At 41.4% G+C, this 15,365-nt stretch overlaps 2 protein-coding genes across 2 annotated transcripts; one reads left to right on the top strand and one right to left on the bottom strand.

The window, feature by feature from the left end:
- Positions 1–738: 738 nt before the first annotated feature.
- Positions 739–5,913, top strand: LOC147894536 (uncharacterized). The gene is made up of 2 exons (XM_087385109.1): positions 739–2,203; positions 5,858–5,913. The coding sequence occupies exons 1-2, from the start codon at positions 754–756 to the stop codon at positions 5,884–5,886; spliced, it is 1,479 nt and encodes a 492-aa protein (XP_087241235.1). The 5' UTR covers positions 739–753; the 3' UTR covers positions 5,887–5,913.
- A 5,349-nt stretch (positions 5,914–11,262) lies between these two features.
- LOC147894535 (replication protein A 70 kDa DNA-binding subunit B-like) lies at positions 11,263–14,926 on the bottom strand. The gene is made up of 13 exons (XM_087384918.1): positions 14,823–14,926; positions 14,695–14,738; positions 14,459–14,599; positions 14,185–14,358; positions 13,919–14,096; positions 13,557–13,827; positions 13,375–13,477; positions 13,168–13,292; positions 13,004–13,082; positions 12,760–12,904; positions 12,496–12,659; positions 12,289–12,409; positions 11,263–11,749 (listed from the first exon to the last, which is right to left on the bottom strand). The coding sequence occupies exons 1-13, from the start codon at positions 14,916–14,918 to the stop codon at positions 11,549–11,551; spliced, it is 1,842 nt and encodes a 613-aa protein (XP_087241044.1). The 5' UTR covers positions 14,919–14,926; the 3' UTR covers positions 11,263–11,548.
- Between the last annotated feature and the right edge of the window lie 439 nt (positions 14,927–15,365).

Below are 15,365 nucleotides of genomic sequence, written 5' to 3'. Positions count from 1 at the left end.
ATCTTGGGCCAAGTATCTCTTAAGTTTACATCTCCACTTTTTTGGTAGTAGGACCTCATTCTAAGGCTCTTCTTCATAGGCCCTCTTGAACGAAATTTGTGGCAGCCACTTGCATGCCAAAGAAAAATGTCCAAGCCTTGGTGAGAGGGGGGTCTTTAAGACAACATTCCCATGCAAGAGAATGGATAGTTCCAAGCTTAGTAGTCAGCCTTACATAGCTTATCCATGGTTTTGCCTCCCAAATAGGGGCTCTTGTTAACATTATTACCAAGATCATGAAAATAAGTGTGAACGCATTGCGTGTCCACCTTTTTCACTCCATTGTAGCCAATGAAAACCAAGAATGACTGCATGCATACTCAAATTCTTTTTGACGAATTTTCTCATGGAGATGTTGTCTTTGGTGGTTGAAAATTCCCAAGGATGGAAGGGAGCAATGTGGGAAAGTGATCCGAAGGGCTTAATTGTTTTTCTGCTTTTTACGGTCTCGAGTGGGGTGGGAAAATGCTGAGTGTGGAAAAAGCAGGAGACGGGGAACAAGCCAAGCGCTGGCATGTCTCCGCTTGTCTACCAACCGTGAACTTGAGCGTCATCATCACGTGGAACGTCAAATCCGACGAGGTGCATGTTCATTACATGACATGGGTAACGTGACAAATGTGAACTACAGTGGAATAGGAAGAGTGAGCGTCCTGACAGTGGGAACCTGTGAGAACGATTGTTTGTGGAGGCTAAGTCAAAGCAGAAGCAGCTATGGAGCAAAACGGTCTCGCCACAATCTCAACAACTCGACATCCACAGAGCCAAGTATCAACCCCATCAGCTCGCAATTCCGCAGCTCCACTCCATAACAATCGTCATCCCAAAGACGAAGACACTTCTCTCAAGCCATTTGAACGGAGACTCGCTGTTGTTGGCTGGCTTGCGCTGGGCGCAGCCACGCTTCATTACCTCACCTGGTTCCTAGGCTTCTGTGCTCTCACTTGGGCCTCCGTGGTTGTTCTCGGGGGCCTCGTTTCTTTCCTCGAGAAGCGGGATTTCTACCTCGTTACCATCTTGCTTTTGCTGGAGGCATTACGCTTTGTCGAAGCTGTTTTCTTTAGCAATTTGGTCACTAGGAATCTGGATGCTTTGACTTTTGCACGCCACACATTCGATCAGAGAAGGAAATTTCTGCTTGTTTGCCTCAGAATCATTGCACCAGCAGCTCAGTTGCTGTTTGTTTTCCCCAGCATTGCACTCCCAGTGTCTGCTTTGCGTTCTGTGCACTATCAGAAGGGATCATTGCCTTTTAACAGTATAGATGCCTCTCTATACATATTTTATCATTTGGTGCTGATCAATGCCTCCATTGCCACAATATTTCTTCTTTATTCACTAAACGTGAGCCTAGCTCTGCTATTCTGGTCCAAGTATGAGGAGAGCCTTCAAAGGTATTATGATGAAGTTGTATGGAGAGGTGCGTATAACGGCTTGCTTCTAGCCAAGAGCTTCGGGATCCTCGACTTTGCCTTCGAAGTGCAGGCCCAGGAGTATTCCAGAAGGATGCAAGCAAAAGCTGTACAAAGCAAGTATAAAGACCTCATATGGTATGTGTTGAACAATCCCAAAGGTATTGAGTCCGCTTGCATTTCTTTGGAGTCCAATGACCCCTACCTGCAACAGGCAGCAGCCAACATCGTGGGTTTGTGGGCTACAATAGATAAGCAAAAAAAACTCCGTTTTCAAACCCAATTGCTGTCAAAGCTAGCAGATAAGCTCAACCTTGGTCAAACAGGTTGGGCAGCAGCAAACAGCTTCAAATCACTGGGGGATCTGGATCCGGAGATCGTGTTCAACGTTGAGAATCAGAAAGGAAAGAAGGTTGTGGATATAATGATGGATGCGATCCATCCTGAGAACTCTCTGTCCATGAATTGTGTGCGGGCAATGCTACCGTTGGTGGGAACGCTGCCCCAACATGAAGTTCCAGAGGAAAAGATTTCTGCCTTAAACGACAAATTGAGGAAGATAATCCAAAGCGATAGGCTATGGGTGGCGGAGAGGATAACAGCGGGCTATGCATTGCATCGTCAGGGGAAGCTGACAGATGCAGACAAGATTATCTTGAAAGGAATGAAACCGGGCGACGTGGAATACTATTTGGAAGAAGAACATGAGTATTTGAGAGTCATGCTGGGGGAAATTCCAGAGGGCTGCAGAGGTATGCGCATCATAGACGTAGATGATAACAAGCAGCATCACTTCCTTTATGTTGGGATTTTTTGCGTTGTTTTTGTATGGCTCAATGTTGCAGCTCTCGTAGGTTTTCTCACTCGCTTCATCATTCAGAAATTGAACTCTTGAACAGTGAAACATTCACGTTGCCTCAATGTTTAGCCTCTAGTAGTTTTTGGCCTGCCAGGAGGCGGCCTAAGTGAAGGCAAAGCCCAGTCTTGGTTAAAGGGCCGAGCTTCTATTTTATTATATTTGGTTTGAGTCTTGACAATAGGTTACTTTGCCACACTAGGACCAAGACTTTGTGCAATCAATGTTCAAGGTCTCATAGCTCTGTGACAATGTCTAGTTTAGAATCTCCTAGAAGTTAAGTGAAGATATCGAGGGTCTTCTAGCAAATTATGGGACTGTACATGTAGCACACCATGTATCACAATAGGATTTAATCTCATGAGGGGTTCAGATTTCTCCCGTAACCCTCACTTTCTTCATATTTCCAATTGTGCAATTCGTTTCAGCTTTGCTCTTCAACCGTGTGCTCTCTCTTCATCTCTCTTCAAGTATAAGAGCCACCCTCTCAGTGCAATCTTCTACAACGTATGAGCATATGTTGACCATTTGTACATGGACGATGACCGACTTAATGCCCAAATTGTAACAATTTGGGGGCTCATAAAGCATGCAAAATATGCATAGTACTACCTCGAAGTGATTCTTCCAAACCATGCAAACCTTTTGCAACCTAGTACTTATTTTAAGATTCTCTAAAAAATTCTTTTAAAAATAAAGTTTTTCGAAAAGGGGTTGTATTTTGCATAGTAAGGAAAGAGAGACATGCCACATGGCAACTTTTGCCTTGTAGACTCACGAAGATGTTTTTGGCATGAATTATATGTTTTTGAAAAGTACTTTTAGTGCAATCTAAGATTTGATCTTATTCTTTTTTTTTTGGGTAAACTTGCCAACTTATATTATAAGGGTTAGTCAAACCAATAAAAATACCAATTTATAAAAATTTGGCCAATTCGGCGGAGGAACACACCAGTTGTGGCCTATGCTACTCTATAGAACTAAGGAAGTGAATGTCCAACATCAATTAAACTTGATCTCCCCAAGGAATCTTTCACTCTAATAGCCATGCTCATGTCTTGCAACAGTATAGGCTCTTCACCCATAGGCACACTTCCACCAAAGACCAACCTATTCCTAATACCCCATATGGCAAGAGACACCAAGGTCCTTAGATAAGGCCAAATAGTTTCTAGTCTAGATGTAAAACCCTACGGATCTCCTAAGAAGGCCGCTCTCCAATTTACTTTACACATAAATGTCATCATCAAATTAACCCGTCTCACTATACCACCCATGCCTCTCTAGACCCCCCCCTCACAAGAAGGAAGTCCTAGAATAAATGGCATACCAAGTGGCAGCGAAGGCAACAAAGAGGGTTAACCTCAAACCATCTCACCAATGCACCTCTAACAAATAACCAATTGTGCATAATCATCCATACCATGAATTTTGTCTTCCCCACTTGGCATCCTTTCCATATGTTGATGAAACTATTCTTCCACCAAGTTGGTCCCTATTGCAAGTTTTGCTTAGAGTTCAGGCTAGTCATCATCAACTTATCAAACTAATAGCTGCCTATAAATCACTCTAGCAGTCACCTTCCTCAAGGGCAACTTGCCTCCTATCAATTATTGTTTTCCTCTCTCCAACTAGCAGAGATCACATAATAAGCAGGCCAACATTGGGGGATGCCTCTCAAGACCTTAGCAATCACTGCAAACTCAAGCAAAGCGAACATTGGGGGATGCCTCTCAAGACCTTTACAATCACTGCAAACTCCCAAGGAATCCATATCCTTACCCTCTTTCCTCTGTTAGGCCTTGGTTTTTCTTCGTTCAATTAAAGCTAAAGGCCTATCAGAATTCAGTATTGCCCTATGCCACCATATGTTCTCTAGTAGACTAGCATCTCCCCTAAGGCTACCTATACACTTCCATATTAACAAGTCACGCACAACTTTTTAGGTCATGAGCAAGCTTGCAATGCTGTCTGAACCTGTGATTTTATGGGGGAAAGAAGGGCAAATTCTATTGTACCAACTTTGGTGCTTCCAAGTCCTAACTTTGGGGCTTTTCCTTTTTCCATGAATCACCTAGTGAATCCCACCCATGTAGTAGAGCATTCAAACATTTTTAGCAACCATTCACTAAGCAGAGCCAAACTCCTTGAAATGATATTAGACAACCCTACTCACTCCCCTTATGTTTAGGGGCCTGCAAAGCTTCCCACATGATGTAGTGTAGCTACATTTTACCACTTTGGCCCATTAAAACTCGTTAGCTTTCTTTCAACCTCATTTCAATGGAACCTCTTAAAATTCCACACTAAGGCTAGGTAAATTGCCATAGCCGAGAGAACATGCTGAATAATAGTCCCTTAAGCATTTCAAACAAAGCATGCCCTTCCATCCATGGAATCTCTCCTTGATCTTATCATAGAGCCACTCAAACCTGCCCTTAATTGTAGTGCCGAACCCCAAAGGGGCACCTAGGTATCTTACTATACTACCTCTCCCCACCCAAATAATAGGAAAATTCTCGGCCCAATCCGATATCATCCCCTGGTTTGCTCTAAGAGAAAATATTTTTTCCAATTGTGAACTGATTCTGACAACTCACAAAAGCAACATTGTCTCAAAGCACAAAATGCCACACAAGCAATGAAGGATGCCTATGGTGAGATGAATGCCAAAGAAATAGACATTTTTATAGCAAGTTTAAAATATCTTGTATGCCCAAGTGACATATAGAACCATCTCAGGTATGGACTATGCTAGCGTCCATTTATGAGGGCAAGACATTGGTCACACATCTTAATTTGAAGACATGATTTCTACATTAGAGACGATGATGCATTGTTAAATTATTTAAACAATATGAAAATATTCGAGAATAGATTGAATGAGAATGTCTTTGATATGGAAGATGCAGAGTTTGTTGACTGGATAGTCCAGAGTCTTTCTACCCCCATCCTATGAGAGCCTTAGGGTGGTAGTGATTGCCAGCGCTAGAGCTATTAAGTTTGATGAACTAATAATCATATTGATACAAGAGGAGGATCAAAGAAAAGGTTTAAGGGTAACCATGTTCAAGGCACACTAGAAGAAAGTATGCACAAAATGCAATGCAAAGGCAAGATGCCTCAAAAGAATGCACAATAGTTCTAGATCCAAGATTAAATAGAATAAGAATAATCAAAGGCAATAGATCCTACAGTCTTTTGCTAACTAAAATCCTTTGTAAAGAGAAAAATTAAATGTGGCAAGTTAGGCCCATATTGCTAGATGATGTCGTAGCAAGTCAAAGGCTAGCCATGGCAATAACAGAAAGAAATAATGAAGGGCACGTGCAACAAAAGTAGACTATACTGTTGATGGGTTAGAAAGGGGTGATGCCTCATGCCAAATCTATTATGCAATGACAATGACATCAATTGTCGCTGACAGTTCATGTATAGACCTTAGACATCTTATGGACATCAAATTATGCACATCTTTGAGTGTATGAAAGAAAACTAACCAAAATGTGTGGATAGTGGACTCGGGTGCATCATGATACATGTTTTGCAGGCGTGATTGGTTCAAGACACTTGATCTAGTCAAGGAGCCCTACATGTTCATCTTGGAGAAAATCATTCACTTCTAGTCAAAGGAAATAGTTATGTACCAATTCAGCTTCCAAATGGTCATGTCAAATCCATTTGTGATGTTCTTTATGTGTTGGGACATGCCATGAATTTCCCATGAATCTACTATTAGTTCATACAATGTTTCGAGTTCTCTTCAATCAAGGTTGCTCACTCAAAATCAAATTATTGGATATGGGTGAAGAAATGGCATTGTTTATAAGTTTGTGATCACAAACAATATGCATGATTGCACATATACACTTAGTTATGGCACCAAAGGTATGCGCATCTTAGCTTCAAATCCATTGTGTGAAGGATTCCTTTATGGGAAATAGCATAGAGAATCTTTTCCCAAGGTTCAGGCCACCAAAGCTAAGAGGCCATTAGAGTTTATGCATATGATATTGCAGTGTAAATGCCCAATTTGCCATCACTAAGTGGTAGCAAATATTTTTGTCACATTTATTGATGAATAACTATGCAAGGAAGATATTTGTCTACACCATGAAGCAAAGGTATGAACATATGCGGGTAAACCAAATGAGTTTGTGGAAAAAGGATATGAGCCTTACTATGCAAGGTAAACAAGTCACTTTACAGTCTCAAACAATCCCCACACCAACAATCCCTTACCAACATGTCAAATCGCATTCAATTGCACATGTGGTTTTTTGGGCCTTTTTTGCCTTTTTCAAGCCTTTGGGTGCTCGTTTTCAACGTTTTAAGAGTCTTTCTAGGGATTTTTGCCCGCTCTAGAGGCACCGGTGATGTCAAAAATACCAAATTCCACACCGTATGTCAGATATAATAAAGTAGCTCAAGTATCCTCATTGAATGCAAACTCGACGATATTTCTTTTTTTCTTTGAATTCCACACCGTATGTTAGATATAATAAAGTAGCTCAAGTATCCTCATTGAATGCAAACTTGATGGTATTTCATTTTTTTCTATGAATGCAAACTCGGAGGTATTTCTTTTTTTCCCTTTTTTTTTAATTTTTTCAATGTTCATTGGCCCTCCTTTGATTGGTGGAGGGCTATTTTCCTTTTGGGCTAAAAGGCCCCAAAATGAGCTCTGATTTTAATGGCATGTGGGATTCACATGAGAAATCGTACGATTCTATCTCTCTGCATGTAAGAATCGCATGTAGGATTTGTGTGTTCTTCATCCCTGTAAGGAATTGACTCTATGATAGAGTTTTCTTATGGTTTGTGCATCAATTCGTCCATTGGGATTGAAACTCAATGTAGGAAAATGGCGGTCGATGTTGAGGGTACCCTCAAGAATTCAACTCCAAACTTTTGCAAAAGACAACACTCTGCCATAGGATTTGATCAATGTTGCCTGCATGCATTGTTCATGTTGCTATAATGAGCTAATAGTAATGTGCCTTGGATATCCCATTCCACTTTAGAATATGGGTTGATTATTGGTGGCCACTTAATGGTACAATCCAAGCTCTGTATGGTGGCATCCCATCGGTGCTAGCATGGTACTAAATGGAACTATGAAACATGCCAATGCAATGATGTACTCCTTCAAGAAAGGCCTTTGAATAGTTTGGGTCATCTCCCTACAACCACTTGCACCAGTAGCAATGGTTACTATTGATGCAAACTACCTAGAAAAATCATTTGTAGAAAACTAAAAGCATCGAAATAACCATATATATAAGCATAACCATCCATATAAACATTGATATATTTATATATTGATGCTTATATCGGCTCTCTTATTGATTTTTAGAAATAAAGATGTTGTCGACAGTTATATCGATGCTGACAACTTGCCCAAAAAAAATTTTCAAGGCAGATTGGGGCTAAAGCAGCCCCTATGTACCCTAAATTTTGTGTGTTTGTGCATGTGCATACTCTGTGTGTGTGTGTGTGTGTGTGTGTGTGTGTGTAAGACTTGACAACACCCCTTTGCATAGTGAAAAGACAAAAGAGTGAAGCTAGACAATGGAATAGGACTAGTTGCATTAACGGAAAGGTTTGTACAAGTCGGTAAATCCCTGGTCATAAAGGAAACCAACAGGGGTCATTTAGTAGAAATGACTTTGTGGAAACTGTATAGAAGTTGAGCTTGGATAAGTCCTGGCAAGCATCACGTTTATTGAAGAGGGGAGTTTGCCTAACTGCCACCATCCAAGCAGCAAAACAATAAGAACTAGTTTTAACTTTAGTTAGGAAGACAGGTGTCATAAACACCCCTCCCTTGTTATCGGAGTCACAATAAAAATTAACACTTGGCCATATACTTATCAAGCTTAATGTAAATACAAGAATGTCTGGGAAGAAAAGTGGGTTTAGAGGTTATAGAGAGAGGAATATTGAACCATTGTAGAAGGGAGGTAGTAGATGAGAAGAGTGTGGAAGGGGAGGGGTTTATGGAAGAAGTATGGGTGAGGAATAGTGATGCTAGAAGATATAGTTATTGAATAACCAAGCAACTTGAGTTTTAAAGTAGAGAGAGAGTGAGGGAACAATTTTGGAGAGAGAGAGAGAGACAGAGAGAGACAGAGAGACAGAGAGAGAGAGAGAGAGAGAGAGGGGGAGGGGGGGGAAGATAGTCTAAACAGGTTTTCAAAGGATTATAAAGGGAAGAAAAGTCATTAGTATGGTCAAAAGGAAAAAGGGATAGTAAGTGTGTGTGTGTGTGTGTGTGTGTGTGTGTGTACCCACCTTTGCCCCAGTAGGATACAACACACTAGGTGGGATAGTAGATCATCACCTAGTGTGATGACCTACTATCTACCCGAAGAGAATAAGAAGTATTGAGAAGTGCAATTTAAAGTAATGTAAAAGGAATGGAAGAGAGGTAATCAGTATGGAAGCAAATTGGTTTTAAAAGATAAATGGGTAAGTTGTGGTTATAGTAATATTAGGCAAGTAAAGGAAGTGGACAGTTATGACAATAATCTAGGTTAGAAGAGTTTTATATAACAAGGTAAGTGTAATAAAATAGTATTGCTCAAAAAAATGAAAGGAGTCAAAAGGCCAAAAGCCATGATGACTTAAACATATTATTTAAGAGGTGGGAGCAATAATCAAGGGTGAGCTGTTGAGAGTTTTGGATTTGGAGTGTGACATCCAATGAATAATTCTGCAAGGACAAGAGAAGGATTAGAAAGTTGTTTATTAGAAAAAATAAAACAAATAAAGAACAAGTTAAAGAAGGGAGTCAAGAAGCCTTAATGACTTAAGTGCATTATCTGCAACCATCTAGAGTTGCAAGGGAAACGACCTATGTGTGGAAGACTTGACAACCCCCCTTTGCATAGTGAAAAGACAAAAGAGTGAAGCTATACAATGGAATAGGACTAATTGCATTAACGGAAAAGTCTGTACAAGTCGGTGAATCCATGGTCATAAAGGAAACCAACAGTGGGTAATTTAGTAGATAATGAATGTCAATAATATATACCTTCACCATGTTGAAATGGCCTTTTTGCTCACTTGTCGTAGCACCCTCTCAAGTTCCAAGACTACCAAAATCACATCCAACTTATTCTTCATCCAAGCCATCCTATCAACTTTAATGCTCCAAAGCCTTGTAGAAAGTGAAATCGATGCTCCTTACCAATACCCACATTCCCAACCATATCTTTAATTCCTTTTGACATCCTTTTGTAAGTTGCGCATTCCCATCTCCAACAAACCTTGGTCTCGAATCTATCCTTCAAGACTTGTTTCTTGTGGTATGCCTTGTGGTATGCCTGTAGGACTTCATTACAATTCAACAAAACAACCTTCTTCAAACCACCTCTACAAGTAGCCACCATTCTTGTTTGAGTCATGTAATTGCTCAACCTCATTACCTTCTCCTATGAAGGCATATCCTTACCCCTCAATGGGAAGAGCCTCCCATCATATATCTCCTAGACTTGATCGCTCAACCTCTTAACGTTCTGCTATGACTTTGTATCCTTAGACCTCTCTTAATTCCCAAGAGAGGTCCTACCTTGCACATCACATGCATCATCATAAACCAATCCAAGGAAAAATCAAATTTCTATTTTCTTAACCAAACAAATATTTGTCAAATCATAACTCATACATCAAAGGCTCACACAACTCAACCAAAAATAACATTGTATAAAGAACTACAAACCTCCTCAAACAAGCCTCCAAAGAAATATCACACAATCAACTCCTTTCTTGCATCAAGCCAAATGTTGTGATCTACCTCTTGTTCCTCCAATCCATCTTTGTATGTAATATGGATATAGCCTCCTCATCAATTTAAGGAGAGAAACCCCCTTGAACTTCTATGTAAAGGCTTTCAATTTCAAAGTAAACTCAACATCCTCAAAAACCTTCCTCCACATGCACGACACGATCCCCCCTCTCTAAAATCATTAGAACCTTAAAAGACTCACACAATATTCCTCACCATGATATCTTTTGGCACAACAAGACACCGATCAATACTCTATGCATGCACAACACTCAACACACAATCCCTCCTTACAACCTCCAATGCACTCAACCATTATATCAAATTGCAATTCTCCCAAGCCTTTTTTTTTTGGCTCAATTCAAAGTTACCAAAGAAAGTCAAAGGCTATAATGATTGATTCATTAGACATAACCTCATCATAATTCAAAACATTTTGATAGCTACTTAAGGGCAAATTGCAACAAATTATCCATTTCTACTTGTCTACCTTGTAGACTAAAGAAAACCCTTTTTATCAACTCATCTTAATTTGACTTAGATTGTTAAAATTTACAATAAGAGTATTTATCAAGATGAAAATCTTAAGTCTTGTTCTTTGAAAAGCTTAACTTATTTCACAATTACTATTAAAAAGATAGCCCTACCTTTCTTTTGAAGATAATCAATTTCATTAATAATTGTAAAAGCTTAACTTATTTAACAATTACTATTAAAAAGATAGCCCTACCTTTCTTATGAAGATAATCAATTTCATTAATAATTGTCAAGGGAAAGGGAGAGAAAGCAAATTAGTGAGGACACCTTCCATGCAAAATAATAGAATGGAGAGCATCACCTACTCAAGCATAAGAGGATGAAGTGTGCACTTTTTTTTTGTTAAGGGACAATGCATGATTATTCAAATTTGACCTAGGATTTTAATGTAATCAATTCTAGTTGAAAACGCTTGACCTAGGATTTCAATGTGCTTGACCTAGGATTTCAATGTAATCAATTCTAGTTGAAAACGCATCTAATCTATGACTTAATAAAATCTCAAGATATGCCCTCTTCTTTTTTGTAGGAAAATTCGGCTACCCATTAGCAATGGATTTTGGAATTCCAAAATTCTTAGACCCATTCAAAGGGTATCTAAGGGAATCCAAATGCAACATAATTTAACATTTCGGAGTTGTATAGGAAACCAAAAGACTTTATTTTCCTCTCATAGAACCAGTCATTTCGATTCACCTCGAAATGATCCAGCATCTACATAAGACTGCCGGCAAGTATAATAGACATTGTAAGTATACAACGAGGGCAATTGTGATACAGGCTGGACTGTACAAAGGAGGCTGTGAGGAAGTAATAGAAAACTGGGAGGGAAGATGGGCAGAGATAAGAAGCCATATGATGAAAAGCTCTTTCAAAAGGAGGATGAACCAGGGAATTAGCTTTTTCTTCAACAACTCAGCTTGTGCCTTTCAGTTTAGAAATCTGCTCAAGCAGGAATTTGCTTTCTCCTGCCCAATCCACAGCTGCTATAGATCGAATTGTGATTCGTTGTCTCTTCTCGTTCATATACTCTGATTGAACTACACTAATCCGGAATACACACGGAACCCACATTGCCTTCTTGAGCTCGGCTTGATACAATTTCATGTCAACATCCTGCACATGCAAGCCAATCTTCCATTAATGCATAATCCTTATTAATCCCATCTTGAAACATGCACCCCATCAAGGCAATCCTCAATCAATGCAAAATGTTAAATCCAGAACAGCCTCATGTTCCTGCATTAATGCAAAATCCTTCGCTTTTAACAGTCTTGTATTGAATCTGTGAGGTTGATGGGTCTCGGAACACTCCAACAAAATATTTTCAACTTACATAGGTCAGTCTGAAGAACAGAACTTGAGACAAACTGCAACCTAAACAGCACTCTGAAAAACAGAAATGTCTTGATCTATCACTACATTTTAACCGGCAAAACAAAATAGACCCTGTACGAATGATTTGTCTCACATAAGACACATGCTTCAGAGCAGCCAACAGTGAATTGATTAGTCTACTGTAGTAAACGTGCAATACAGTAGTCTAAAACTTCTGCCTTGATTCGCCTCTTAAATACAGCAGTCTGCCTTGCAAAAGACCAAAGAACAGATTGTCTTGATTTGAGAAAACTTCCAAAAAAGTGAAGGAAGAGGACCTGTGACTTAATTTCCGAAAGATCGTCAGCAGAATGGCCTAGAATTTGTTCAGCCTGCTCGTTGAACGCAGAGATCCATGCCTCTCCGGAGAAATCTGACATCTTCACTGTCATAATGTACCTGACAGACCAATTCCAGAGTTATGAGTGTAACTACTTATAGAAATGATAAGCGATGTCGGAAAGCTATCACCAGAGCAACCTTACCTCCTACTGCAACTGTCGAAATTTTTCTGACACCCTTCACACCAAAACTTGGAGCCTCCATATTGTTCCGTTACCTTCTTGTTACATGACTTGCATGCGAGGTACCACATCGATTGCTCCGGCTTGATGAAACTAATGTAACCTCTCATGTTAAAATACGCAGGCTGAGGAAGAAATTCAAGGTTCTATATCAGAATTCCGTATCGATCTTGGATTCAAAGGTGTCTCTTTTCAATCACAGGGAAAGGGAGGATGATAGCCGACCTTGTCTTCCCCTACGGAAGGCTGCGTGATCTGTGAAATGAACTCGCGTTCAGAGTAGAGAGACCTCGAGCCATTCCTTGCAGCTCCTCCAGGGAGGCTGGCTCCCGCCGAAACCAACTGGGCTTCCTTCCCCTCTCCATGAAACCTGTTAATCAGAGCGCAGCCCATCAACGAAACCACAAAATGCGAGACTTCGCATGGCTGATGGCTACATAAAGCTTGCAAATATGGAAAGAGCGCTAACCATTTTCTAAGCTTCTCAGCCTCGGGAACAGCAGGATTCACGAGCATGACGCTGTTTTGCGTCGTAGACAACGAGACGCCTGATTTCAGAGAAAAATTCAGAGCTACAGCTGTGGTATCAACTAGCTAGCAAGCAGAACAATGTCATCAAAAACCTCCGCTCACCTTGGAAATCTGAGACTTTCGTCCCTTTGAACAGAACCACCGGGGATTCACTCACCATGTCCAGCAGCTTTTCCCCATCTTTTGTAGCCAAATCATTCCACACGCTTACCACGACGGTTTTCTTGCTGCCACGACAAAAGAAGGCAAGATTCAGATGTGAAAACCGAAGAAATCCATGAAGGTGAAGCACCATGTTTCGCATCCTACCTCTCGTCCGCAATGGTAACATCACGCTTAGGAATTTCTTCGTTGTTGCTCTTTCGGCGAATGCTGACAATTCCCGAAACGCTCTGCACCACTCCAAAAACGTCTGCAGTAGTGGGACTGTTGGTGAGGCAAAAATCACATCTCCTACCAAGAGCATACACAGGATGCTTTCTAAGGCTTACCAACAAGCTCGCGCGCATTCACGTATGGCCCCAACTCATCGATCTTAACCGCCCGATATGAAAGCTCGGGAATTTTAGAGCTGTCTTCCACAGCTTCCTCAACTTCTGCATTCGCATTGAGCGTCATCTCGTAGTCGTTTTTCACTGTGGAGAATTGCTTGTTTGCTACCCGAAGACTTCCCTTGGAGATGAAGTACACCTTGCCTAGCTCCAGCTTCGGGTAAAACTTTTCAGCGGCCTCTTTGAACATTGTGGCTTGGATTTGAGTTCCCTGCGGACGCAGACAACTGTATGAGTCATTGAATCGCGTCGCAGGGAAGGATTGGCGCAAAGACAACAATGAAAGGGCTCCCAGACGCTACATCTTCGTCAGTAAGCTCGACGTTGAAAACGTTGCCCTCTCCCCTCGCATTTCTGAAAGTGCGCAGAGGTCCTTTCCCGGTAACCCTGACCTTGATCGTCCAATTGCCTTGGTATGGATTCAACGATACCAATGGATACACCCTTCGGGAGATGCCCATTCTTGCAGCAGGAGCGGCACTGAAGACAACCGACCAGTAAGCACAAAGTGAGGCTTATATTAGGGAGGTTTCTTTGAGAGAACAGTTGAGTTGCAAGCATCACTTACTTCCCGCGCTGCTCCTGGACAATCTGTGCAGCGGACATGATTGAAGTATCGCCAGATTTCTTTCCGGTTTTGGGCTGCAGTGTGATTGGAGGCTTCTTTTCATCCATCCTTGAAGCCCCAACTTCGTGATCCAGAGCAGGCGCGACCACTTCAAAGTTGATGCCTACGAGAACCCTGCCAGAAAGAAAGGCATCCAAATGGTTAGGAGGATGCGTATGTTCAACAGAGAAACAGTTTGTCACCCGAACACGACCAGCCAGATGACGACGCGTACTTCTGGCCCTGCACTTCGTTGCACGTGTAGTCGGTGATGCGAATAAGCCCCAGATTCTGCAGCTTGCCGGACGTGACTTCGCTCGCCCTCTCCGTCGGGAGCATAGTCTTGATCTTCTTGCTTCCATCGCTGGCGAAGAACCTGGGAGGAATGCGACGAAGGAAAACGATGAGTTGAGAAGGACAAGTTTGTAAATGGGGGAGGGGGAAGGAGAGGGGGGAAGGAAGAGGGCATACGTGAAGCGAACATCGCTATTTCCGATAGGCTTGAGGTCGACGACCTGCGGGAAGGAAAAAGCGTCAAAACAGAGCAAGGCGGAAGGAGGAAAAAGAGGAGGAGGGGGAGAGAAGGAAGAAAGGGAGACCTGGACGACGTAATCGGTGGGAGGGGAGGGGGAGGGGCAAGTGAGCATGGATGAGATGGAGGAGGGGGTGAGGGGAGGAGGAGGAGAGGAAGCCATGAAAGCTTCAAGAGCTTCAACAGATGAACAAGATAGCAAAAATGAAGAAGAAGAAGATGATGAAGAACATGAAGAAGAATAAGAGAGAGCCTTGTTTTTTTTTAAATTTTCAAACAAATGCGAAATTTGCCCGCGAAAAACACCCGCCCCCTCTTTCTTTCATCCCCTTGAAAACCAAGTTCAAACACCTCAACACCTCCATACCACTTAATCCCTACAACACTAACCAAAAGGTGAATGATCACAAATCATTCATCCGGCCTTCCCGAGATCCAACTAGCCACAGAGGGCGGAGATGATGAATTGATAGCGATGAGGGAGACAAAGAAAGAGAGAGAGAGAGTGTGTGTGCGCTAAAACAGCATGTGGATCATTAAAAAATGGAGAATTTTTGAAAATAAAAATTGGCTATTTTCGCTTTTGTTGAATCTCCTTCACTTAAGACCT

Source organism: Dipteris shenzhenensis, chromosome 14, assembly GCF_047967505.1.
Source record: "Dipteris shenzhenensis isolate YYH24624 ecotype China chromosome 14, Dip_SZ_1.0, whole genome shotgun sequence".
Classification (NCBI taxonomy): Eukaryota; Viridiplantae; Streptophyta; class Polypodiopsida; order Gleicheniales; family Dipteridaceae; genus Dipteris; species Dipteris shenzhenensis.
The sequence above is the reverse complement of the archived record's forward strand: the minus strand, read 5'-3'. Positions and strand labels throughout refer to the sequence as shown.

Coding starts and splice junctions, on each gene's coding strand:
- LOC147894536 (XM_087385109.1), top strand. CDS start 754: ATGGAGCAAAACGGTCTCGCCACAATCTCAACAACTCGACATCCACAG. Junction 2,204..5,857: donor AATTCCAGAGGGCTGCAGAG/GTATGCGCATCA, acceptor CATGTTTTGCAG/GCGTGATTGGTTCAAGACAC.
- LOC147894535 (XM_087384918.1), bottom strand. CDS start 14,918: ATGGCTTCCTCTCCTCCTCCTCCCCTCACCCCCTCCTCCATCTCATCC. Junction 13,083..13,167: donor GAAAGTCTCAGATTTCCAAG/GTGAGCGGAGGT, acceptor CTCTGAAATCAG/GCGTCTCGTTGTCTACGACG. Junction 11,750..12,288: donor TTTCGGAAATTAAGTCACAG/GTCCTCTTCCTT, acceptor TTGCATGTGCAG/GATGTTGACATGAAATTGTA.